The sequence below is a fragment of the Planococcus citri genome, chromosome 2, assembly GCF_950023065.1.
Source record: "Planococcus citri chromosome 2, ihPlaCitr1.1, whole genome shotgun sequence".
Lineage (NCBI taxonomy): Eukaryota > Metazoa > Arthropoda > Insecta > Hemiptera > Pseudococcidae > Planococcus > Planococcus citri.
In genome coordinates, this window is record NC_088678.1 from 53,802,901 (window position 1) to 53,828,782 (window position 25,882).

Consider the following 25,882-nt stretch of genomic DNA (forward strand, 5'->3'; position numbering starts at 1 on the left):
TCTACATTGTACGACGATACGATAAAAGAAGGCGAGGAAAACTTATTTTCGTCGACGTGACGACCAACTTATTCAATTTTTAGCTTTCGGTAAATACTTTTGTTGTTGTTATATAGGGAAATTTTTTCATGATTCTTGGAACACGATATACTTACACTAGGCTATGAGAATTTGCTACGGTAGGCAGCTAGGCACGCTTTACGAGTCGTTGGAGTGAAAACGAGTCGAGACTGATCATATCAGTTGGCTAAACTCAACCTACATGATTTTTTTTTGCGAAACAAAATGTGGCGAATGCGTAACTTTTAAAAGGTTTATTCGATAAAAGTGAATTGAAAATAATGAAATTAAATTTTAGCTGTGTTTGAGTTTTAAATCCCACACATGGCACTTTTTATACTTACCACCTTGAAATTCATACGAGTGTAGGTACAGTTTCCTGTTTTGGAAGACAAGAGCTTTGATTGTTGAGAAGAAATTATAAGAACAATTTTGTTGAATTGTACAGTTTACGAGAAGTGAACGTATTTTAATTTTATTTTAGAATTTTGTTTAGTCAGTTTACGGGGTAGAGGTGGGTGGATTAGGTGTATTTGTCTATCTTGGTATCTTCTTCTTCCTCGCTTGCCTGTATCCGGACATTGCGACTATAAAATCTCCGCGACCAGTTCCCTCCAGCTATCTCTGTCCTCGCCCTTTCTCGTGCATTCTCCCAGTGACATTTTGGCAGTTTTCTTAATTAAGTCTGTGTATCGGGTGGGTGATCTTCCCCTTCCCTTCTTGCCATCTATGTGGCCTTAGGCGGTCAATTTTTCCAGGTTGTCCTGTCTCACGATGTGTCCGAAGTAGTGTAGTATTCGTCTCCTGATGAGGTGATGACTGTGCTTAGCCTTTCCTTTATGCCCAGTTGTTGAAGTATTGATGCATTTGTTCTTTTCTGGGCCCATGATATCCTTAGCATGTGTCTGTAGCAGTACATTTCGAATGCGTCAATTTTATCTTGATCTGCCTTCCGTACTATCCAGCATTCTGACGCATAGAGGAAGATGGAGAAGACTAGCGTTTTTACGATTCTCAGCTTTGTGGCCTTTGTAATGTTGTGGCTTTTCCATATCCAGTTGAGCTTTCCCATTGCTGTCTTTGCTATGGCCGACCTTCTCCTGATTTCTCAAGCTGAGCTTCCCTGATTCGTTATTAATGAACCAAGGTACACAAAGTCCTATACAACCTCTATACCACCAATCTCCAATATTTCAGGTCTGTTCTTTTGCTCCCTGTCAATTATCATTATTTTGATTTTTCCTTTGTTGACCCTCAGACCTGCCTCATTGCTGGCTTCTTCAACTTTCCTGAGCATTTCCTTCATCTCATCTGGTGTCTCTGCAAGCAGGGTTGCATCATCCGCATATTATAAGTTTGACAATGTCTTTCCTCCAATTCTGACTCCCTTTTCCCAATCCTCTAGGGCAGTTCTCATTACCCATTCTCCATATGCATTGAAGAGAATTGGGCTGAATATGCATCCCTGTCTCACTTCTTTTGCTGTATGGAAATGATTGGTGAGCTCTCCTTCAACTCTCACCTGTGAAATACAGACTCTCCATGAGACTGACAAGGTGCTCTGGTACTCCAAGCTTTTTGAGGTTTTGCCAGAGGATCTTCCAGTTCACATTGTCAAATGGCTTCTTGTAGTCAATGAAGCACATATATACTAGCTTGTTGAATTCTCTTGCCTTTTCAATCACTTGGCATACATTTAGGATTTGTTCTCTTGTGCCTCTTCCTGGCACAAAACCTGCCTGTTCTGGTGGTATCTATGGCAGGATGTACACTTTTATACGCTCGTGTGTGATTGCTAGTAGGTATGTAGTACCTTGCTTGCGTGTGATATCAATAATATAGTTCTGTAGTTCAACTGAAACCAAATCTACTCCTTTATTAGAAAAAAATCGTATTTTGACAGGTAAATCGTTCTCACACAGTGCAACCAAAGAGATGTCTCTTTCTAAATACCCATACCTATTAGGGATGGTCCTTAACTCAAAGTGGTGACCTCTAGTGAGAAAATAATCCCCTATTTTTTATTTTTTCAATTTTTGAAAAACTTGGGCTGCGGTGGGACTCTCAATTTCCAAAAACTTGAAAAAATCCAACTTTGAAGCATTTTCAAAATACAAAAATTCCAAGTTCTATCACTTTTAAAAAGTCTCTTTTGAGTAAAATGAACTCTCATCAGGATATTAACCCCATCCCTGGAAAACCAAGTTGGTCCCCTGAAATAGCTGAAATTCATATTTTGCATTAAATTTGAGCTATTTTAGGAGGGTCAGCCTGGTTTTCAATGGAGGGGGATAAAATCGTCACGAGAGTTTATTTTACTCAAAAGATATTTTTTTAGAGAAAACAGAACTTGAAATTTTGAAATTTTAAAACTTCACAGTGAATTTGTATTTTATAAAATTTTTGAAAATTGAGAGGCTCACCGCAGCCCGAGTTTTTTGAAAATGGATAAAATAAAAAATAGGGATCATTTTCTCACCAGAGGTCACCACTTCGGGGGTTGGGAGGGAGCAAAATTTTAACTTTGAAAACAAGGACCACCCTACTACCCATACAGACTAGGATGATACAATGATGGAATTACAAATTGCTAGTGGCATGCTATAAGCTTAAGTAAAACAACAGACAACACCTACTTACTGGAAGATATTCTTGTAATTCATGCTGATGCATTTCTTCCCTTACCTTCAACAGCATTTCGTAAATACTGAAATTAAAGTAGATCGCCCAAAAAAAGAAAACATTTCAACTTCAAATATGCGCTTGAAGGAGAGAAATAACCCCACAAAGAGAGAGCATTTTTGAAAAAATCGTGGGTTTTTCACTTCTGTCATTAGTTATCCAACCTGTTTTGAGACTTGTAGGGTTCTACTAAATTTTGTTCTCTCTAACACTTCGCATTGATCAAGCCAAAACATCGAAATAATATATCATTCCTGAAACTGGGGACATATTTTGGAACGCAATGGTGCCAATTATTTAGATATTATGGAAAATTTCAAAAAATACAAAAATTTCATAAGTTTTTGGCTACCTATTTTTCTCGAATTTTTGGTTCATTAATGACCTAAAAATTGGCACGACTCCGTTCCAAAATATTTGCCCAGTTTCAGAAATTATACATTTCATTGTTTTGTTATGATTAACACGAAATATTCCAGAAGACAAATTTTCAAAACACGAATGAACGGATTGGTTGGCGACAAACAGGAGTGAAAAAATACGATTTTTTCGAAAATGCCTTCTCTTTGACAGCCCATTTCTCCCCTTCAAGAGCACACCTCCGGAGCTAAAATGTTTTCCGAATCACTTTCAACTCAAAGTGATGGTTTCTGTTGAATTTGGTCAAAATCTTCTGACTTTTTTTTTGGGGGGGGGGGGATAATCCACCCTAACTTACATTGCTCTTCCCTTGAGACTCAAATTAAATTAAGCGATGACATAAGTTAATAATTATAAAGAGAAGTTTCTCGTCTCGTGTCAAATCCTTAAAATGGGTTGGTCATCTCAAAAGGACCAATACCAATTGAATTTTGTAACCCATTTCTGTTTTTAATCGGATTTTAGTTCTTTTTTATTTTCTCATGTTGTTAAAGCTCTAAGAAATACAAATATTGTGCAAAAAATGCAAACAGACAATTTTCCAAAAAAGTGACTTCTTACTTATAGGAAAGGTAAATGCAAACTGAAAAATTGAAAAAATTTAATCTATTCGTATTCTAATTTGAAAGATTGTAGGTATAGTAGTCTCATTTTGATATGTTGTACAAATTATGTACCCCAAAATAAGTTCCTTGACAAATGTAAACTTAAGCAGATTTAAAGCTGTAAGAATTCCGTAATCTTATAGCATCCTAATTTGAATTTTTAATTAATTCATTGGAAATCAAAAAAAGAAATTTAGTGTTTAAAATTTGACTTGGTGAGGTATAGGTAATTATTTGTGAAAACTCCACTTACTTATCAATTTTTCTCACTTTTATCTAAAAATTTACCCATCTTTCTTAATAGACATCCCATCACAACTTTCCAGATTCAATTTTTATCATTCGATATTTTGCACGTTGCTTTTCATTTCTTTATTGAATTTTTGGTATACTTAATAGTAAAACAAAAAAAAATCACAATTCACAATTTTTTTTTTTAAATTGTCATTTTACAATTACCCTTTTCTAAATAGTGAAGATTGATTTTTCATCAGCTTCAGCTCAATTAATTAAATTTGAAACAACCATGTTTCACTTTTTGCATAGGTAGGCTGTAGTTTTCACTGCACGTGATACTACTCATTGATTAATTTTCCAGTCGTAAATTTTCAAACCCAATGATTTTACTGAAACTTTTATAAAATGAAATGAAAATTCTGAGCAAATGAAAATTGAAAATATGCTAATTAACGATGTTGATATGATAATTATGCATTTCGATTTTTCAGAGCAATCACATACAGTCAGATGAGGTTTCTTTGATTCATTTTTTTGCCCACTCTACGAACAAAATTTCTCATAACTCTGGTATATTTGAAATAAATACAGATTCTATGAAAAAAATTCAATTAAAAATACATATTATTAATGTAGTAAGTAACGTTTTTTTTCAGGAATTCCATGTTTCCCTAAGTTTGAAAAAAATTGAGAAAGTGATCAGGCAAATCTCTCGCTGGAGTCTATTCCACATAGGTAAAATTTCCATCAAATGCATCCAAAATTTGAATTTAGAAACGATTATTAACACATTAGAATAAAATAAAACATTCGTCAACAATTTTCTATACTTACCACTCATCATCGCACAAAAGGGTGTTGACGAGTTGTGGTGTTTCATAACAATCTTATTTTAGAACAAACTCTACATTTACGATGATGAAAGGAAGTATGTGGGAGCATAACGCCAAGATGCAAATTAAACAACACGACGTTTTTTTCGCTCTCGTAGGCATTAAACCACTTAAACTTTGAGAAAATTTTCTACTTTTGTGATATTAAAAAAAAAATGCCCCAAAACCAACCTCATCAGCGTAGGTACCCAACCACTCGAACAATGACTTTCGCATCTCTAGACGAAAAAAATTTCGTGGCATTTTAAAATATAAGTAAATAAAAGCTTTTAAATTAGTCCTTTGATTCTGCGTTTCGACGAACATGCAGACCAGGTAAACCATGCCGTTAAAATTTTACAAAAATAATCCATCCCTTTGAGAGAGAGAGTAAAAAAAATGAAAACTTTTTAGAAAATTTGTCGTCATCAGTGTGTAGAAGGGGGGCGCTGGATGATTACAATGTTAGGTACTTTATACTTTATCATCTTCTTGCCTCTTTAGGTAAATACCAACAACATTTTTTTTACGCGGTAAATTTGTCTTCGCGTTGGGAAATTTTCCATTTCTGCGACGCTTTTACCGCATTTAAAAATTTTTGTACTTCAATTATGAAAGTTTTCTATACAGCGCAGTAGATATTTCAAACCTCTTACCTATTTTTAAAAGAAACACATAAAAAATTCATCGTTTCTTATTTGTACCTAATTCAATGCTTTTATGTACGAGTACCCACTTTGTTTCTTGAACACGATTTAATTTTTTTTCTTTTTACTAGTTTTTTCCCCATTAGAGCAATAAAAATATGACCATGATTTCTTTTTATCTGCGATGGAGAGTTTTACGTTATGGAAGAACAAGCTGTTAGTCTTTAACGTGAAACTCTCCGGTGCAGATGATAGGAAATCGTGGTATAGTACCTAATATTTTTGTTGCTCAAATAAGAAACAACGGGTACAATATCCAGTAAATCAAATTTGACAATGGGCTCCTAGAGAGAGGTAAGGAACTATCGTGTTATTGTCGTTTTTAAAATCCATCAACATTGAGCTACAAAAATACGTTTATTTAAAACAGTTTCAATCATAGTAAGGTAGACAGGTCCGAATACCAATAATTTCAAGTGGCATAATAAACTCGTCAAACTGAGAGAATGAGGTTTTTGCTTCATCTTACCCCTCAGTTTTACGATACATTTTTAAAAAGATAATAATTATCACCTTTTTACGTGCTTGCGTGGGTTTTTCAATTGAAATTAATAAAATACTGAGTACAATATCATATGCTAATCGACGAGTAAACTTATCGTCTATTCACTATTATTTACATACTACTTCACGTACCTTTACCTACTGGTCACATACCAAAGAATGGAACTAAAGTTTACTTAAGCAATTCCACTTGGCGGCTGAAAAAAAACCTATCTTGACGTTTTCATCAGTTTATTTTTGGCTCTCCCGATGCCACGAATATGTTTTCGGAATACTCAGCCATTCCCCACATAAGTATTTTGTCAAAATTTAAATAATATTTTAGATAAATTATAGCTTACATTTCGATGGATTCGCGTATAATTCGATTCGAACTTTCGAAATAACGATAACTGATTGAAAAATTGCATCCATGTGCGTGATTTAGAGTGAAAATCTCATCGAAAATATGGATACGTCAACAGAAGGATCATTCTGCGGAACCACGTTGCTTACAATAGGTGAATATTACTCGAAAATAAATCTCAGCGGATACGCAGATATCCCAATATGTTTTATTGGAGTGATTCTAAACTTATTCAACATACTGGTATTCACGAGGAAGAATATGATTTCACCAGTCAACTTGATATTTACTCATTTGGCCCTCGCAGATTTAGCGGTATTATTAGGAGCCATACCACATACCTGGATTGAAAACATTCAACACGGTGGTCGCAAAGACGAAGGATGGACTTACAATGAAGTATTAGTTCATATATGCTGTAATGATTTTATAATTACGTTTCACCTGGCATCAGTACTCCTTACAGTGCAGTTGACGGTATGGAAATATATAGCGGTAGTGCATCCGTTGAAGGAACGTTTATGGTGTAATATGACAATTACTCGCAATGTGATGACCATTGACTACGTAATATGCGTTTTGCTCAGCATACCGTTATATTTTTCGCGATTCGTTGAAAGAAATAGTACTACTGATCATATATACAGTTATAGAATTGCTCATACGCAAGATCGAATTCTTTTCTCGTTACCACGTCTGATATATGGAGTGCTGGGTGCATTGGTACCTTCGATTGTGCTAGCTGTGTTCAGTCTGAGGTGAGTAAAAAAATATAATAATTTTGATGCACAGCAGAATTGAAGCATATATACTTAGTTCTTCAGATTTAGGATAAGACTTTTCTGATCATTTCAAACTCTTTCCCTCTTAAGTTTGAAAAAAAATCGAAAAAATCAACGTTTATTAAAATTTTAGAAATGAATTTAAACACATCCAGTAGGTATCATAAAAACTACTGAATTGGTGTAAAAATCACTCAAAGTAACCAAAAATTAAAGAAAGATTGAAAAAAGACTACAAGTTAAGAAAGTGTTTCAAAAATTGGGATGAAATTGTGTATAAATCACTTAAAAAACTGAACTGTAAAATTTGTGAAACTGACTTCTCAGATAGGTACCTACTAAAAATTGCTGAAGTCGCTGAAAAATTAATACCTGCAGGTAACCCAGAGGAAAATGATTGGATCTGGTCAGATCTGATCGGATCCGGACATTTCCTGGATCCAATTTGACCTGATTAGACCATGACCCCTCATATCAAAGTTTTAATCGGTTCTGATCACTGATCAGATTTAATACAGGAGATTTAATTAGATCTAAGCAGATCGGAACAGATCTGATCATACAGCTTATTATTTCCTGAATCTAAATTAGATCTGTTCAGACCTCATTAAATGCAATTAAGTATATTTCACCTAAAAATTTGACAAATTTTGTGAAAATTGCTCAACATTTTTTTGAAAATGTCATAAAAATTGCGAATGACTAAAATCTGGTGAAAAAACTCACAATATCTATTTGCAATAATGCCTAAATATTTAGAAAAAAAAAATAAGAAAATAAGAAAAAATTTAACAAATGAGATGAAATTAGCCATAGAAAAACGATAAAATTGGCGTGAAAATTGACGAAAATTGTTAAAAACTTGATGAAATGTTGCCGAGCAAATATTTGAATCGCGTACCAACATGATAGGTAAGGAATTAATAAAGTTTGCATTTCTTGTTGATTTTTTAATTCAACGTATAATAAGATAAAACGCTCTGTTTTACATTTTTGTTAGTAAAATCGTCTGGGAATTGATTTTTCCTGTACAACAATAAGTATTAAGTACCCATATCGAACTCGTAGGTCTATAGGTATTAGGGAATATTTTTACGTTTTAAAGCATATTTTAGCATTTTTAAGGAACTATGTATTTTCAAGCGCATACGTATTTAGGGTTTTTTAGAGAAAGAATATCGGAGCCCTGCTGATGATATTTTAATAAAATTGAAATGAACCAGGCAAAAATTGTGTAAGCCTATTTTAAAGCCTACAGATAGGTACCTATCTCAATCAAAGTAAAATTTTGCAAACATCAAAAGTACATACTACATATGTAATGTAATGTAATGTCTTTGATAAAGAAGACGAGACACTCAAAAATGATTTGTAAACGTGATTCAAGGATCATAATTGTTGTGAATCACGAATCACAACAAAAAAAGATACGAATCACGAATCAAATCACGACATTTTCGATCGGAATTTTGATTCAACCGTATTAACGAACAATCCACCAGCGCCCAAATTTTTAGATTTGCTTAAAATCATGGTATGTTTTTTTTCGCCCTCCATTTTATTGATCCAAAGGTGGGTACTTACACTTACTTGAAAAATGAAATAAATTTTGTTGAGATGACTTTTTACACAACGTTCAATTTGAAAAAATTATGAACAAATGCAAAAAAAAGTAATCGCGAAAAAAATCATTCTGTTAGTACAAATATGAGTAAATGATGAATAATTGAAAAAATTCCACTATGAAATATTTTACAAAATTGGCCTCTCAAGTTTTGCGATTTCGCAAAAAGTTGAAAATGTGTGGAAACTTTGATGTCTACCAACCAAGAAACAACATTCAGACATAGTCAGTAGTCTTGCCCACAAGAGCATTTGCTTCGGTAGATTTTCTTATGTACAAAGTGTGAAGTGTGTGTGGATGCGTTTTTGTTTCAAGCGTTACCTTTCTGATTATATGGAAGGCCATAGGTCATATGTCATATTCCTCGTGACAAAGCTGAAAAATTTCTAGAGGGTTTCAAAAATTAGAAAAACACAGAAACCGAAAAATTAGCATAACTGGAGACCAAAAAGCAACCGCTCCAGTCAGTTATACTCAATTATCCGCTATTATACTTGACTAAAAATTGACTGCCTACAAACATTTTTTTTTCTGTTTTTTGTTTTCAGATTGATTGTTACTTTACTAGCAAGAAAAAAATACCAGGAACAATCAACTCCATTCAGAAACATTGAAAATAACGTGAGAAGTCATAATAGCACAAAACAAATTGATCGATCAGTAATGATATCGTTAACAGTCCTGATATTATTTTTAATCGCCGAATTTCCACGAGGGATACTTTTTTTTATGGCGATGATATACGATATTAAATCCAGCGAGATGAATTACCGATGTTACAATTTACTCATATCGATATTTCTTTCCATAGCTTACATCAATACTTCTGTTACGTTCGTAGCGTATTACATAATGAGTCAACAATTCAAGCTCACATTTAAAACTATGATCTGTACGGGACTTCAAGGAATACAAAGAAATCAGGCAGAAGTTCAGAAAATGATTACTGTTTAGACAAGGCGCTGAGACCGTCGTAAAAAAAAAACGCAAACTGATGATAGTGTTGATGGATAATATATCAAATTTTCCATTTCGTTGATTGCAAGAGAATTTTCGCACTTGATATTTGAATATTGGTTGCTTTTATGTTTTTAAATTTCTGTTCAAACTGCTCTGATGACATCATTGAAATAGTTTCACATATTTAGCATTAAGTAATGTAAAAATTCATTTTCACTTCTTGATAGAAAGATTCTTGAGTTGGCCTATTTTCTTCATAATTTCACCATTTCTTTCAAACTTTAAGTAACATTAAACAAAAATGTGTAGGTATGATTAATCATCGCATTTCGATATCTACCATTTTTTTTTCTTTAGAAAAATATAAAATTGGAGAATTTCGTGTTCGATTTGAAAGTACTCATTATACAGTTGAGTTATACGTTCATTATTTTCCTAAACTGAAAATTGAAGGCCTTGGCGCGTTTTAAAAACTTGAAAGTGTTTTAAATTTTGCATTTTTTAGATTTCAAATACGTAATTCAAGCTCCTTCAATTTTGAGTTGAGGCAAAATACATGCAACTCTACTCGTAGAACTTCCATCTCTCTACAAAAAAAGCAATGTCTATTAAGGTAGGTCACGAAAAAAAAAGACGTAGGATTTTGATCAAATTCAAGGGAGATCTTCATTTGGAGTTGAAAGTAACTCAGAAAAAAATTTAGCTTAGAATGTGTCCCTTGAGGAGAGATATTAGCCATCGAAAAAATCGCGACATTTTCGCCATAGTTAGTCATTTTATTCGTAATAAAAAAAGTAGTACGTTTTTGAGATTCTGCGTCGACGTATAGATCGTTGCTATCAAAATCAAAGACCACTTTCAGAGTTCTACTGAGTGCCTGAAAATGTGCAAATCGCTAATTTTCATTTATGTAAATAAGGCTTTTGACGTATTGCGGGTTGAATATCGGTTTGCCTGAACTTTATCAGTTTGGTGGGCATTCTTATCAGTGAGCATCAAAATTTCATATTTTGAGCAATTTTCACAAGGTGTTTTTGAAATGTATAGCTTTTATTTAGTTTTTTCTTCAATTTTAAACACTGTTAAACCCTGTAATGGAAAAAGATCCTCTCTTCGTCTAGTTTTAAAGAAGTTGATAAAACGTCTTTGAACCTCAACAAAGAGGCAAAGAGCGGATCTTTTTCCATCACAGGATTTAACAGTGTTTAAAATTGAAGGAAAAACTAAATAAAAGCTATAAACTTTAAAAACACCTTGTGAAAATTGCTCAAAATATGAAATTTTGATACTCACTGATAAGAATGCCCACCAAACCGATAAAGTTCAGGCAAACCGATATGCAACCCGCAATACGTCAAAAGCCTTATTCGGAAATATTCTCTTTTCAAATATTTTGCATTAATTATGCCAAAAAATCGAAAAATACAATTTCTGAAATTTGGAAAATATTTTGAAACACAGGGCTGCCAATATCAAAAAATTGAGAAAATAATAGCTAACAACCTTCGATGCCTACCTAATTTTTTCGATTTTTTGAAATTGGCAATATGTCCAAAAAATAGACACCACTGTGTTCCAAAATATTTTCTCAGTTTCCAAAATGATTTCTTTCGATGTTTTGGTATAATTTATGTGAAAAAAGATAATTTCAAAACACAAATTCTCCCAAAAATGGAAATTTTCAAATTTTCAACTGCACAGTAGAATATTCTAAAAGTGGACTTGGGCAAAGCTTGAGAACAAATTCAACGTTCTCAACCAGGAATTGGCTGATATCAAATCCAAGTACGATAATCTCGAAAAACGGTGCAACTCTCAGAAAGAACACATACATGATCTACACATCGCTGTACGAGAGCTAAACACGCGTTATCCCGAAGTTAGCGATGCCATCGACGAGGTACTACAATTAATTGATGACTCCTCTTCAGTGCTTTCTGAGGATGCGGAACTCTTGTGGTCGGCCATTGTTCCACCTCCTCCGGAAAAAGAAAGAAAGTTCTGTGCGTGGTCGATGGATGCGACAAAACTATCACGGTAATGGATCATCTCCCGACGAGACAAGTCGATATTCACGCGGTTTTGGAGAGGACCAACCAACTCAAGGCTGACCTCGAGGCGCGATTTTTTTTGAATGATTTTCAACTCAGAATTTAAGATCTTCATGTCAAAATTCTTCGATATTTATTTTCGGGATTCACCTCAATAATATTCAAATTTTTTTCAATTTTAGACGTGAGTAAAATATAAACATAACCTCTTTCATAAAGCATTCGAAGCTCTACAAGTTGAGTAGCATTTATGTTTTTAGCGTCCCCCCAAGAAAGGAAGTACAAAAGCAGAAAGATATCTAATTAAAATTTTCGAAGTAAGTACTTAACTTACTCTAGCCCTTTTGATTTTGAACTCAAGCAAAGAGCAGACCAGATGAAAGCAGCTAGTTCTTCTAAATTCGCTGATTGCAAGATAGTTTTTGCATTTGTTTTCACCATATTGGCTGATGGTTGCATTGTTTGCCAAGTTCACTATATCAACTATGTAGAAGCTGATTTTTCATTTCTTGATCTTTTTTATAATTTTTCTTCCAAATTTTTACAAACCATCACTACCATCAGCTATTTGCTGATTGCAAGATATTTTTTGAATTTGCTTTCACCATGTTGATTGATGGTTGCATTGGTTGCCAAGTTCACTATATTAACTAACTAGAAGCTTTTTTTTTTATTTACATTTTTTTATACTTACTGATTTTTCATTTCTTGGTCTTTTTTATAATTTATTAAGTAAAATGTACTAACAATGTACTTTTATTAAAATGAAGCCGAATCAATTTCTCGTAAATTAGAACATTCAACCAAATAAAATCATTCATTATTCATATAGTCATACATGAATAAAAAAATATTGAAAATTGAATTCACAATCAGTTTCGAATTTGGTTTTGATAAACAGTAATTGCTGATTTATGTCGAATTACCTACTATTCGTTGATTGGCTACAAACTGAAAATTAAAAAATAAGTTAATGCTAGAGTATTACGAAAATTTTGATTTTTCATAGCTCCTTTAATTTTGCAAGTAGACTAGCAACGCTTCAATTCCATCCAACATCACGATCGAAGTAAAAATGATAAATTCAGGACATATCGTCGAAAAAATGATTATCAAAATACAAGTTCTTGAAAGTTCACCAAACCTATAACTTTCGCCCTCAATTTTCTCCAAAAAAACTCAGGACCCAAAATTATAAAAGAATTCGTATCGAGACAGGTACCTATTGAAAAATGGTTTTCCTTATTGTGAAAAAAATTATAATACGCGATAGGATCGCTATCAAGATATATACCTACTTCTTGATTCCTTAACCTACATCGAATCGGGTGCGTATTGCGTAAATCATTACTCGGTAATGACTCTCAACGTAGTGAAAAAAGGGGGAAAAAACTTTCAAGAGTCACTTCACAAACCAATCTGTAATATCTAAATTTGCATACCTCTTCTTTTTTTGGTATCAATTCGCGTATAATACACTCGAGAGAATGGAAAGAAAGCTCGCTTTGTTTGAATACTTACTTATTCCCATTTGTATTTATGGGGTGAAAATTTTCATTCTATAAAATTGCGACTTGGATATATAGTACCTACGTTTACATGCTTAGTATTCAAAAACATGAACGATTTACCTCTAATTACCGCGCCAGAGGGTTGTTTTATACTTATACGAAAGTGACTTTGGTAAAACTATGTATTATACAAGGTAGGTAGGTATACGAATACGAATCTGTATAAATACTAAACGCTAATGCGATGACCTTTAAACCACACAGTAGGAAGGAACTCAAAACACACACAGCGGTAGGTAGGGCAAAAAAAGAAAAACCTTCGATGAAGTTGTAAGTGTACCTAGTGTAGATTGAACAAAATCAAAATTGCTAATACAAATAAGGTAGTATTCAAAGCGGCTCGGCTGTGCACGCAAAGGGGTTCCGTTTTTCCGCTTTTATAAAGCGAAGTTTTGCGAATACGACCATATATTAAACAAATTATCCCATTAATTACCGCCCAAAACGGTCAGTTAATGTTGATAAAAAAAAAACTGCGATATCTTTGAACGTTTTCGCTTCGCCTTGCCTTTTTTTTTTACGACCGAGCGTATATTTTTCTGTTTCTGAAAAGCAAATAACGAGAAATTAAAAAACGCTTATAAAATTGATACCGTGTTAGGGAATTTTTTTTGTTAGCCGAAACTTCGAACTCGTCTAAATAAAAATTTTATAACGTTTTACAAAGTTTGAAATTTACCCCCAGATAGACTAAAAGGTAAAGCTTGTTTTATTATGGAATATCGAAGCACGATTTGCATTTTAACCGTGCTCGTGGATAAAGTTTCAAGCGTATTTGGCCGACAACTCGACTATGCTATATACGACGAGTCGACGACCATACGACAAATGATTTTTATCGATTCGACATCGCTCGTTAAAATTATCGTCGTCCTATAGGGTCGTTGTTCAACTTGGACGAGTAGACATGTTTCTCCTCGTTAATCACAAACCGAGTAGTACGTTTAGTAATTATCGTCGATACGAAGCGGATATTTTTCTAACTCGAGTAAACGTCTCGTTAATATTTGAAAGCTCCAAGTACTAGGAAAAAAAATTGACCGCGTATTTTTCATATAGTTACACACCTCGAGCATCGGATGGGTAGGCAGGTATGGTGTGAAGAAGTCTATCGGAAGGACGAATTTTACTTCATTTATTTAACAAACAACAACGGAGAAATAAACCTACCACTTCGGTTTTGTTAGATTATCCTGTTTCCTCGTTATTTTTACGTTTTACTTTCATCTTGTTTTTCGCGAGTTAACTTGAGTAGGACGAGGCGACGACGTGACGTGAACGAAATTACAAGTGAAAAATAACTATAGCGAATGAATTACCAAGACGTGGAGTATTTTTTAAACGGGGGTTCAATACAGAGGTTAGTTTGACGAAATTTTCATTAGATAGGCTGGCAGCGGAAATGAAAAGTTGGGAAATTTAAATGCGACGCATCGCCAAAATGTTCCATTTCATGTAGACATAAGATCCTGAAAAATTCATCTCTCTAGGTCAATATTAAACCATGCATTGAAGCACTCGAAGTATGAGAACGCTACTCCCGAGCGAGAAGCTACGGTTCCACGCACGACACGCGGTGGCAGATTCTACGTGTACGCGCTCTTGGTCCCAAACGCCCCCTCGCCCTCTCATGCAACAAAACCCGATTTTAATGACTAAATGAAAATAGAATCTATTTAATTAAAGGTTTTAAAGAGTGAAATGTAATTTCAAACATTTTTAAAATGCAAACCAAAAGACACAACAGTAAACGTAATAGCCTAACTTAAACCATCAGCTATTCGCTGTGATTACAAGAGAGTTTTTGCATTTGCCTTTGCTTATTGGCTGTTTTAATACTTAGGTACTTGACTTATTCTAAAATCAAATTCATACAGGTTTATGCACCAACCTCGGTTTCTGATGAAAAATATGTTGAAGATTTCTATGATCAACTATCTAGAATTTTCAATTAATGTGATGTATTTTCAAGAGAGCTTTTTATCATGGGCGATTTCGACAGTCAAATTGGTAAAGGAAGAAATGAGCAAGAGTTTACTATAGGGAAGTAAGTATGGATATGGTACGAGAGACGACAGAGGTTGGAGATTGATTCGTTTTTGCGAAGAATTCAATCTAATTATCTAAACACTGATTTCAAAAAGAAAGGGAAGACAATGGACCTGGAGTCTCTTTTTTCAAGGTCAATTTTTAGATTCCATTCACCAACTTTCAAAACCTCAAATTATTTTTTAAGAAATAGAAGTAATTTTAAAAAATCTAAAAAATAATAAAGCAACAGGCCATGACCAAATATTTCTATCAAACGAACAGTTTTGAAAAACTCATCAGAGTCTATTTTAACAGCATTTTGGAAACTCTGATTGTACCAAATGACTCTAAATTATCTGATATTATTCCTCCAAGTATACATAACAAGGTGATGAACGAAAATCAGTAAATACAGACCTGTTTGCCTAAGCACAACTTTATGAAAAAAAAATTCAAAGTAATGAATATCAAGTCGAGGTTCACATCACATTCAAAACATGTATAAAAATTTGAAAACAGGAATTACTGATACATACAATAGGGGAATATTTTGATGTGGGCCCTATTCTCGGATATTGAAACTTACAACTGAACGTTGTTATGTAGCTAAAAACTCCTGAGGTGAAATTTTCCCTCCCTACCTCACTCCTTAACCCTTCAAAAGAAAGGAAATGATGATTTCAGCAAAAAATTTCCACCTTTGGCGGTTTCCAACCAAAATTTTTCCAGTTTTTTGAGACGTAAAAGAAAGTTTTCGATTTTTTTTACTTTTTTCCCACTAACAAATTCAGGCCAAAGAAACGCATTTGAGGCATCGGCCTGGAAACAATAATTTTTTGAAAAATGAAAAAAAATTTGGATTTGAACTGATACAAAATGGTTTTGAAAAAAATCGATCGAAAAGGTCATAAAGATCGATGGCTAATCCGGGTTTATGCTGAATTTTAATTTTATTAGCATTACTCGTAATATTCTGAAGACAATATCAAAAAAAAGATTCAGAAATTGCAAAAAAAAAAAAAAAAAAAAAGAATACGAAATTGTGAGCTAGAAAACATAATACAAAAGAGGAAGTTCCACCGTACCATCAAGGGTTACATAAGGAAATTTTTGGAAATTTTCTTAACCATATTTTCTTGATAAAACGCGCATTTTTTATTGGTACATTTTTTCAAAAATTTCTATACGGATGAAAGAATTTCAAAAATATGAAAAAAATATTTTTTTCGCGATTATTCCCGCCCCTCCAAAAGGGTATGCCCGAGTAAAATAGGTGAAATGACCTTGTCCTCGGATTTTTGAAATTTTGAAAAAAAACATTGTTGGGTAGATACCTTTTAAAAAAATGTAGGAGCTAACAAAATTCATTTTTTTAAAATTTTTTCTCCAGGTGGACCATCTTTAAAAAAAACACTCAAAGTTATGTTTTTTGTGTCATCCTAAGAAACTCAGCAATTTTGCATTCAGGCTTCTAAAAACACTAGAAAATTAACCAAAATTCTTGAAGCCCCAATTTCGGGGCCATAGGCACCCCCTCCCCTAATTTTGGGGCGAAAGAAGATTGACAATATGGGTATCGTTATCATATGAATCGAAATCGCTGAACACGAATATGAAGTTAAATTTGCAGTGGGACCCTCCTAAGGGTCACATTGGGGGAGGAGGCTGACCAAAAATTAAATTTTTCGCTTCAATATTTTTTTAAAAGGGGGTACATTTCCCCGTACCCCCCATTTTGGGAGGGGTGGTGAAAAGCACCTAGAAGGATAGTGCTAGGTTAGTGCTGGTTAGTGCACGTATCGCCGACGTTAGTGCACGCCCCCTTCACCCCCATTTTTTAAAAAATATGTGGGGGGGTACAGGGAAACGTGGTACCCCCCCATTCGCGGAAGGGGGTTAAAAACCACCTAGAAGGATAGTGCTAGGTTAGTGCTGGTTAGTGCACGTATCGCCGACGTTAGTGCACGCCCCCTTCACCCCCATTTTTCAAAAAATATGTGGGGGGGTACAGGGAAACGTGGTACCCCCCCATTCGCGGAAGGGGGTTAAAAACCACCTAGAAGGATAGTGCTAGGTTAGTGCTGGATAGTGCACGCATCCCCAACGTTAGTGCACACTTTCTTCACCCCTCCACCCCCTTTTTAAAAAAAATTTGTGGGGGGGTACGGAGAAATGATTTACAAAAAAAGGGGAAGAACGTTGTTGAAAGGGTTAAAACCCACATAGTTCGATTCAGTTTCGTTAGTGCTGGTTAGTGCACACACTTATACAATTATTCCCCCTCCCCCTCCCTCAATATTAATTAAATGAATAATTTTACACCCTATGGTCCAGTAAAATGAGTATCGAATAGGGAAAATCAAAGTGGCAAGCTGATTTTCAGTATATTGGTCCATTTTGATGTCCTGAAAATGAATCCGAGGAGTCCCTCACTGTACCGAGTGAGCCCCCCCCCAAATCGGGGGTTTGGCCAAAATCTCGAATAGTACATATTGACTCTAGCGCAAAAATGGTTTTACAAAATGTTCTTCTACTTGTACATCAAATTTCCCATCAGATGAGCCATTGATCAATTTTCCAGTCCCAAGGGGGGGGGCTATGGCGTATCGAACATTATAGAAGGTTTGGGATAGCTTCATAACGTTGATAGTTAAGCACCATTAAATCGATTATATTGTAATTGTTGTTTTACCAGGCGAATTATTTGACTCCTGTTACAAGATGTATTTTTTAAGTGTTTCAATGACTTTTCAATCCCTCCCCAAGCGGATTTTCACACACTTTTTAGCAAAATGTGATTTTGTGTCTTCGCTGAAGACTCATCTCCTCCCCTCACACTTCCTCAAATTTTTCTAAAAGTCTCGATTCTGTAACATTGAACTAAAAGTTCCCTTTAGGTACATTTTTTTAAAGGTGTTCCCATAGCAGTCTTGCTAAAAAAAAATCATTTTCCTCACAAACTTCTAAAAGTTTGGAGGAGAGGAGTGGGATAGGAAAACACTGTAATCCTAATCTGCACACATCATACTTTCGGTCTTATGTGAAATAAACAAACTTTGGAGACTCTCATTTCTCAAGACTTGAGTGAACTTGAAGCAAATCTGATTAATTGTGGAATTTTAGAAGAATTAGGTACGTAAAGGGATTCCAAATCAGTGATAAAATTTGAAAACTTCAACTTGAAATTGGACTTTCAGGCAAACATATTGAAGTTGAAATCTAAAACTGAAAAAAAAATATTGCGAATACTTTTTTTTAGATTTTGTGTGTTTATAATTTATAATTACCTAATTTCACAGTTTTGCGCTGCCTATTACGATTGAATTGGAAATTCCATTGTGAGAACGAGAAGGTACGTAGGTAATAGGTATTCAATGATTTAGGTACACCCCCCGCCCCTTCAGGGGTGAGAACTATGAAGGAAGGTTCGTTTTATGGCAAATTACATGAATTGGAACAGAACAATTGCACAATTTTTCCAATTTGACACATATTAAAGAAGATGGATAGGAAAAAGTTGCAGGGGGCTTGGGACCCACAAAGGGGGAGAATTCATTACTCTACGTTAAAATGGGTGTTTGCTGTTTGAAACTGGTATTAACATTCCATTCGACATTTTTACATTTTTCCGTACATTTCAATTCACTTCACGTACGTTATATGGGCAAATAACTAACTAAATGGTGAGGGGCAGGTGGGAGGGGTGACACTGGTAGTCCGCTCTGTGCCTCAAAAAAAGAAAGTGAATCACCATCATGTCATTTTTGAATGATTAAAAATATTACGATCAATATCAACTATCAACGTTATGAAGGTATCCCAAACCTTCTATAATGTTCGAAACGCCATAGCCCCCACCCCACCCTTGGGACTGGAAAATTGATCAATGGCTCATCTGATGGGAAATTTGATGTACAAGTAGAAGAACATTTTGTAAAACCATTTTTGCGCTAGAGTCAATATGTACTATTCGAGATTTTGGCCAAACCCCCGATTTGGGGGGGGGGCTCACTCGGTACAGTGAGGGACTCCTCGGATTCATTTTCAGGACATCAAAATGGACCAATATACTGAAAATCAGCTTGCCACTTTGATTTTCCCTATTCGATACTCATTTTACTGGACCATAGGGTGTAAAATTATTCATTTAATTAATATTGAGGGAGGGGGAGGGGGAATAATTGTATAAGTGTGTGCACTAACCAGCACTAACGAAACTGAATCGAACTATGTGGGTTTTAACCCTTTCAACAACGTTCTTCCCCTTTTTTTGTAAATCATTTCTCCGTACCCCCCCACAAATTTTTTTTAAAAAGGGGGTGGAGGGGTGAAGAAAGTGTGCACTAACGTTGGGGATGCGTGCACTATCCAGCACTAACCTAGCACTATCCTTCTAGGTGGTTTTTAACCCCCTTCCGCGAATGGGGGGGTACCACGTTTCCCTGTACCCCCCCACATATTTTTTGAAAAATGGGGGTGAAGGGGGCGTGCACTAACGTCGGCGATACGTGCACTAACCAGCACTAACCTAGCACTATCCTTCTAGGTGGTTTTTAACCCCCTTCCGCGAATGGGGGGGTACCACGTTTCCCTGTACCCCCCCACATATTTTTTAAAAAATGGGGGTGAAGGGGGCGTGCACTAACGTCGGCGATACGTGCACTAACCAGCACTAACCTAGCACTATCCTTCTAGGTGCTTTTTACCACCCCTCCCAAAATGGGGGGGTACGGGGAAATGTACCCTTTAAAAGGTACTTACCCAACAATGTTTCATGAAAAATTTCAAAAATTCGAGAACAGGGGATTTCCCTTATATTTTATCCGGAAATACCCTTTGTTCGTTCAATGCTCGAAAAGAAAATTTGAGAAGGAGGCGGCCTCTTTATCTTCAAATTTTCTTTCTCTGATTAGATCAGCTTAAGTATGTGTTATTTATGTAAAAAACTCCCAACTACACATAAGCCTGCATCTGGATCAATTTTTTCTGTTTTGTAATTTTTATTAAAAAAATTGATTCGAGCAATTTCGGAAACCTCTACCCTCACTTTTAAGGTGACCAACCTGGCAAAAATTCATATCTAAACTGATACCAACTAGAAGTACATCATGTATTGCAATTCCAGAGAAATTAAAAACGTTTGAATTTTTCATCTGAAATGAGCGCATTTTTACGAATCAAAAAAACACTTCACTCTGATGAAAATGAGCAAAAAAATCGAGAATTTTCGATTTCTCTGAAATCGCAGTAGATGTAGGCGCGGATTTTGCCTAGGTGGGTAATCATAAAGGGGGAGGGGGGAGGTCAGAGTTTTCCAAAATTGCGCGATTTGTTTTGGCTACCTAGTAAAAATACGAAAGTATAGCTAGAAAAAATTGAAGAAGGTCCAAATTCATTATTACAGGGTAAAACTTTTTCGATCAAAGTGGGCTCGCTCATTCAGGTGGGAAAAATTGTGACAAAATCATTTTTTTTTTTGGCATTTTTGAAGGTCTTTCAGCCGTATAAAAACTCCTGAGGGAAATATTTAGGTATGTTGCACATCTGGGTAAGATTTGTGAGGGGGTACTGAAAAAATCGATTCTATGACGTTTTCTCTAAAGCATTTTTTCTAATAACAAATTTTTCTAATGTCATTTTCTCTAAAACTTTATTCGCTGATGATGAATTTTCTAATGTCACTTTCTCTAACGCATAGTCTCTAACACAATTTTTTCTAAAAGACAGAATTTGCAACATTTGTATTGCCTAGCAGAGAGGAATTTTGATTGTTTACACAAGTTTTTCAACATTGAGGATTTTTACACAAGGGAACCAATATTAGGGACAGGTGCGGAAGGAGGCTGTTTATTGAAAATGTGAAAGGGGCGTATTCAATAATGTTTTACCAGAAATTAGAAATTTGTTACAAATCTGAATTTCATATTTTCAAGTACCTTACCTACATTTATTTTGTTTTTGTTTTTTTTGGGGGGGGGGGTGTTTGGGATTGGGATTATTATACACACGCAGAGAAGGTTTTTGATTTGATTTATCAGGTCGACATTTTGAATTTCAAAAGGGTTGTTTGTTACTTTTTTCAATTTTAGAGACCTCTGCGAGAGACCAAGGGAGGGGGTTTTCTTGAAAACTGAAATTATATTCAGAAAAATTCAGACACAAAAATGGTAAATTTTCATATCTACATACTATAAAATATATTTTAGAGAAAAAATAATGTTAGCAAAATTTTTAGTAAAAAATATGTGTTTTAGAGGAAATGTGTTGAAGAAAAAGTCGCGGTACCTATTCTAAATAATGAAAACTAAGAACTTACTCTTTCACAGATTGCAAGAAAGATTTTGCCAATTGCTAATATTTTAGAGATCGATCGATTTCAATTTTTTTCCTTCAACACTCAAAGTTTCAGCTTTCGTTGCATTTCTTGATTGAATCATTAAATGAAAGTTGATCGAGTTTCCCTCGATAAAATTAAATTCAGAAAAAAAAAAATTGAATGCTCCGAGTACAATGTCTACAGGCATAGGTAAGGTTTAAATAATTTATACGCATTAAAAATTACCGACTATAATCGAATTTTGGCGCCAAAAAATAATCCAAAACGCTTATATAGGTCAGTAGTAAAAAATACCCACCGATTTCAAATTTCGATCACGAAGATGCCCATAGTAAAGTATAGACCAAACCCAAATCATAAACTGCGAGACCTAATTTCATTATCATTTCCTGTTTTGAAACCCATCTTCAGAGTTTATCTTCACCTTTACGCTACGCGAGTTGAAAACAGCACTCGACTGAAGACTATAAATCAAACTTTTCAACGGTTTCGAAAATTGAAATATACTTACTCAGTTTATCAGTTTTGTTCAAACGCGGAGATTTCAATTAATATAACATTTCAATTTGAAAGTTTTTCACACAGCAGCGTGAAAGTTTCCATACCTCGGGCATGTCGAGACAATGTTTTTCGAAAATCGCTGGCGTTAAAATTTTTCAAAAACTAAAAAACTGGCTCGTCGTACCAAGTACACAGCTCTGCTCTTCCATCTATTCGTAAGTATTTAAACGTGGGTATAACTTTTACCTCGTAATCCCTCCGTTACGTACTTCTTCGTTGGTAGGTTAGGTACGCTTTCCTTTCGTATCATTTTTTAACACCATTGATTTATAAAACGATAATGGAACTCTATGCTTGAATAAATACGTCTCGTCGAAGTCGTCTTCTTTATTTTTCAGGTTTGTGTTAGGTATTCGAGTCGCATAACGACGAATAAAAAAGTTTCTTTAGACAATGTTGATCGTCACCGGATAGTGGTACCAGTATATACGTCAGGGTTTCTTTTTTTCATTTTTCATTTTCTATACTAATATTACTTATACCTATACAAGACGTATTCGCAAGGTCGAAAATTAGCCCAGGTACTACCTAGGTAATATAGTAATGTAACCGTAGATTATAACGTTATTCAAACAACTCGAAATTTATCGTTAAATTATGAATAAAACACCCGCCAAATTTGATATAGTGTATCAAGGTACCGCGTGCGAGTTCAAACTTTCGCCCCGTATAAACAAAACAACGTCCTCTTGCCCCCTCCTCGCCGAACCGAGGGTAGACTTGGGCGGGAAAAAGGTGATAAAGTAACGTTATTCTTTAATGTAGTAATTATTGCGCTATGTAATTTCATAATATTCTTTTTTATTACAGTTTATCAGCGGTGTTCTAAATAATATTGCTTTTAATCACGAACATTGTTGCGTTTGGCGTGCGATTTGCAGCCACCGCCAGGTTTTCAACCTTGGCTGCGAAATTTCTAATATAATTCCTTCGCATACTTACGGCGGCCAGTGATGTAGTTTATTCAATACTCGAGTAGGTATATTATTAATGAAATTCGTACATATATGTGTACGATTTTGAAAAAGAAATAGAGAAAGAGAGAACGTGAAAAGGATGAGGATAAAGGTGTATGGAATGAATTATTAATCGACAAGCTGGGTGTAATTTTCGATTCGCGGAATGGACATCGAAATTTATGTTTTTCGCTCGCGTTTATACTAATATCGTCTTGTTTTCAAGAAAAACGACGTGAAATACTTCCAATAAGAATGTATGTTCAATTAATGGAGGTCGGTGGAATGAAAGGAAATTCTCAACCAAAAACAAAACCAACAGAAAGAATCAAAAACAACGGAAATGATGCCTCATCTTTGGAGATTCGAAGAGGCGACATTATCGAAAAAATTGTGAGGTTTTCGCTCAAGACGCTACCAACCTGTTTTGGAAAGAATGGCTCGGTCCAAAAAATAATATTTTGAGATTCTGCGTCGATAAGGGTTCTGCTGAGTGACTGAAAATTAGCTGATCGCTTCTCAAGTAGGTATACTTATTTATGGCTAAATTCATGTTTTGAAAAATATTTTCTCCTTAAATGTTTCACATAGGTACTTAGATTATGCCCATACATCAAAAAACATAATTTCTGAAACTGGGAAAATATTTTGAAGTACTGTTGTGCTAATTTTTCAGTCGTTATTGCCAATTCCAGAAAATCGAAAAAAATTTATAAATTTCTGGATATTTTTCTCGACTTTTCAAAACTGTCAACTAAGATTAAAAAATTAGTAGCTACCACTGCATTCCAAAATATTTCTCCAGTTTTAGAAACGATATCTTTCGAACTGCCGAACTACAAATGGGACCAGCTTCCATCTTACCGTTTAAATTCGTTCGAGCAGTTCGCGAATTAGGAGTTGATTTGGCAGGACTTCTTGAAATTATTAATTGTAATAACGTAATGACCACACCGCTCTTTTTATTGCTGCCTTCAGTGCCGTTGAGTGAGCAACCCAAATCATTCAGTGTCATTGCTATCAACTTCGAAACACCATCTGGTCAATGTTCATGCGAGGCCAAAATCAGTAAGTAACATCTATATTGTGTCAGCAATATTGCATAATTAGATTAAATTATTCTATCTCAAGGTGTTGAAATATGTGTGTAATTTTTGTGTAGAATTTGTGGCAAAAACACAAACACAAATTATGGCTGATTTGCCAAATCTGTATTTTATTTATTCTATCATGTCATTCATCAAGGCTATCAATGGTTGCGAACTAGGATGGACCGACTTTGACCTTTTTTTTTGTTGGACAATTGGAGGGGAGATTCGATAAAAAGTTGTAGGGGGACCTCAGAAGACTGTAGGAAAATTTTGTATCCCCCACTCGAATCATCATCACTTTTCTACCAGGGTTTCTAATTTTGAAAAGTTTACATTAAAAATCAAAAAAAAGTTTATTTGAAAAAAATTGTGTGTGTCAATTAATCATTGGTACTCATGTAAGAAGACAGTTTTTGAATTTTTTTCACCTTCCTGAGAGTTTTGTATGACTTTCAAAAATGATACGATTTTGTACATATTCAAAAGTTGCGTAAAATGACTTATGTAAAATAATAAAAAAATTTCAAAAACAGTCTCTTTACTTCTAAGAGGATATAATATGATCAATTGACAAACAAAAAATTTTTTCATCAGACTATTTTTTTTATTTTCAATGTAACCTAAATTTCAAAATTAGAAACCTTGGTAGAAAAGTAATGGTTTGGTCGAGGATCCAAAATTTTTCCTACAGTCTTTTCGAGGTCCCTCACAACTTTTTATCCAATCCCCCATATAATTTTACAGAAAAAGTCAATGTTGACCTACCCTATGCCAACTGGATTAGAGAGAGTACAAAATTTGGTACCCAGTTTGCATTGCTTTCATTTTTTAGTAATTAAAATAACAGAATTTTGTTCCTTCTTAGTTACATCTGTGCTTTCAAAGCCTATGCATGATACCTATGCTTCAAAGTTAACTGTGTCTGCTTCTAAGCTGCGTTGGTCAGCATCATGATTAGGAGAAACTTCATGTAGCTGCCGAATGGCCCAGCAAAGAGCCAAATCTTCAAGTGGGAGATATTACTATATTGAAAAACAAGGGTATGCCTGTCAACGAGTGACTACTCAGACGAGTCATTACAGTGTATTCTAATCAAAATAGATTGGTTTGAGTTGTGGATGTCAAGACAAAGTCTACCATTAAATGTGCCTAAAAATAAAAATTAGTTATGTGTAGTTCCATTAATTCACTATGAACCTGTTGAAATAGATTAAAATCATAGTGAGCATACCTGGTAAGTTTTTTTTCTCACTTCACCTTGGCCCTCATTAGGTATAACCTGATAAATGAAATATATAAATTATAAATTCTGTTGTGAACGATGTTGATTAATTCTCACCAATTTTCCTTCATTTTGATATTCTCCTAGAGAAGCAAGCTGAGAGTCTTAAAACTCCATTCAGCTTTTTTTAAACTCTCCTTCTTATTGCCTTGATGTATAGAATCAGTTCAAGAATTGGCTCGTTGCAATGTAACACGTTGTGT

The 25,882-nt window shown here is 34.7% G+C and overlaps 2 protein-coding genes across 2 annotated transcripts in view; one reads left to right on the forward strand and one right to left on the reverse strand.

Annotated features, from left to right (window-relative positions):
* Positions 1-25,882, reverse strand: part of kek5 (kekkon 5) — a 574,429-nt gene that overhangs the window by 278,450 nt on the left and 270,097 nt on the right. The window lies entirely within an intron of this gene.
* LOC135833789 (QRFP-like peptide receptor) lies at positions 6,345-9,964 on the forward strand. The gene is made up of 2 exons (XM_065347545.1): positions 6,345-7,191; positions 9,388-9,964. Exons 1-2 carry the CDS (start codon positions 6,536-6,538, stop codon positions 9,791-9,793), a joined length of 1,062 nt encoding a protein of 353 aa, XP_065203617.1. The 5' UTR covers positions 6,345-6,535; the 3' UTR covers positions 9,794-9,964.

Bases quoted from the DNA above. Each gene is read 5' to 3' on its own strand.
- LOC135833789 (XM_065347545.1), top strand. From the start codon at position 6,536: ATGGATACGTCAACAGAAGGATCATTCTGCGGAACCACGTTGCTTACA. The intron at 7,192-9,387 runs GTGAGTAAAAAA...TTTTGTTTTCAG, and splicing joins CTAGCTGTGTTCAGTCTGAG to ATTGATTGTTACTTTACTAG.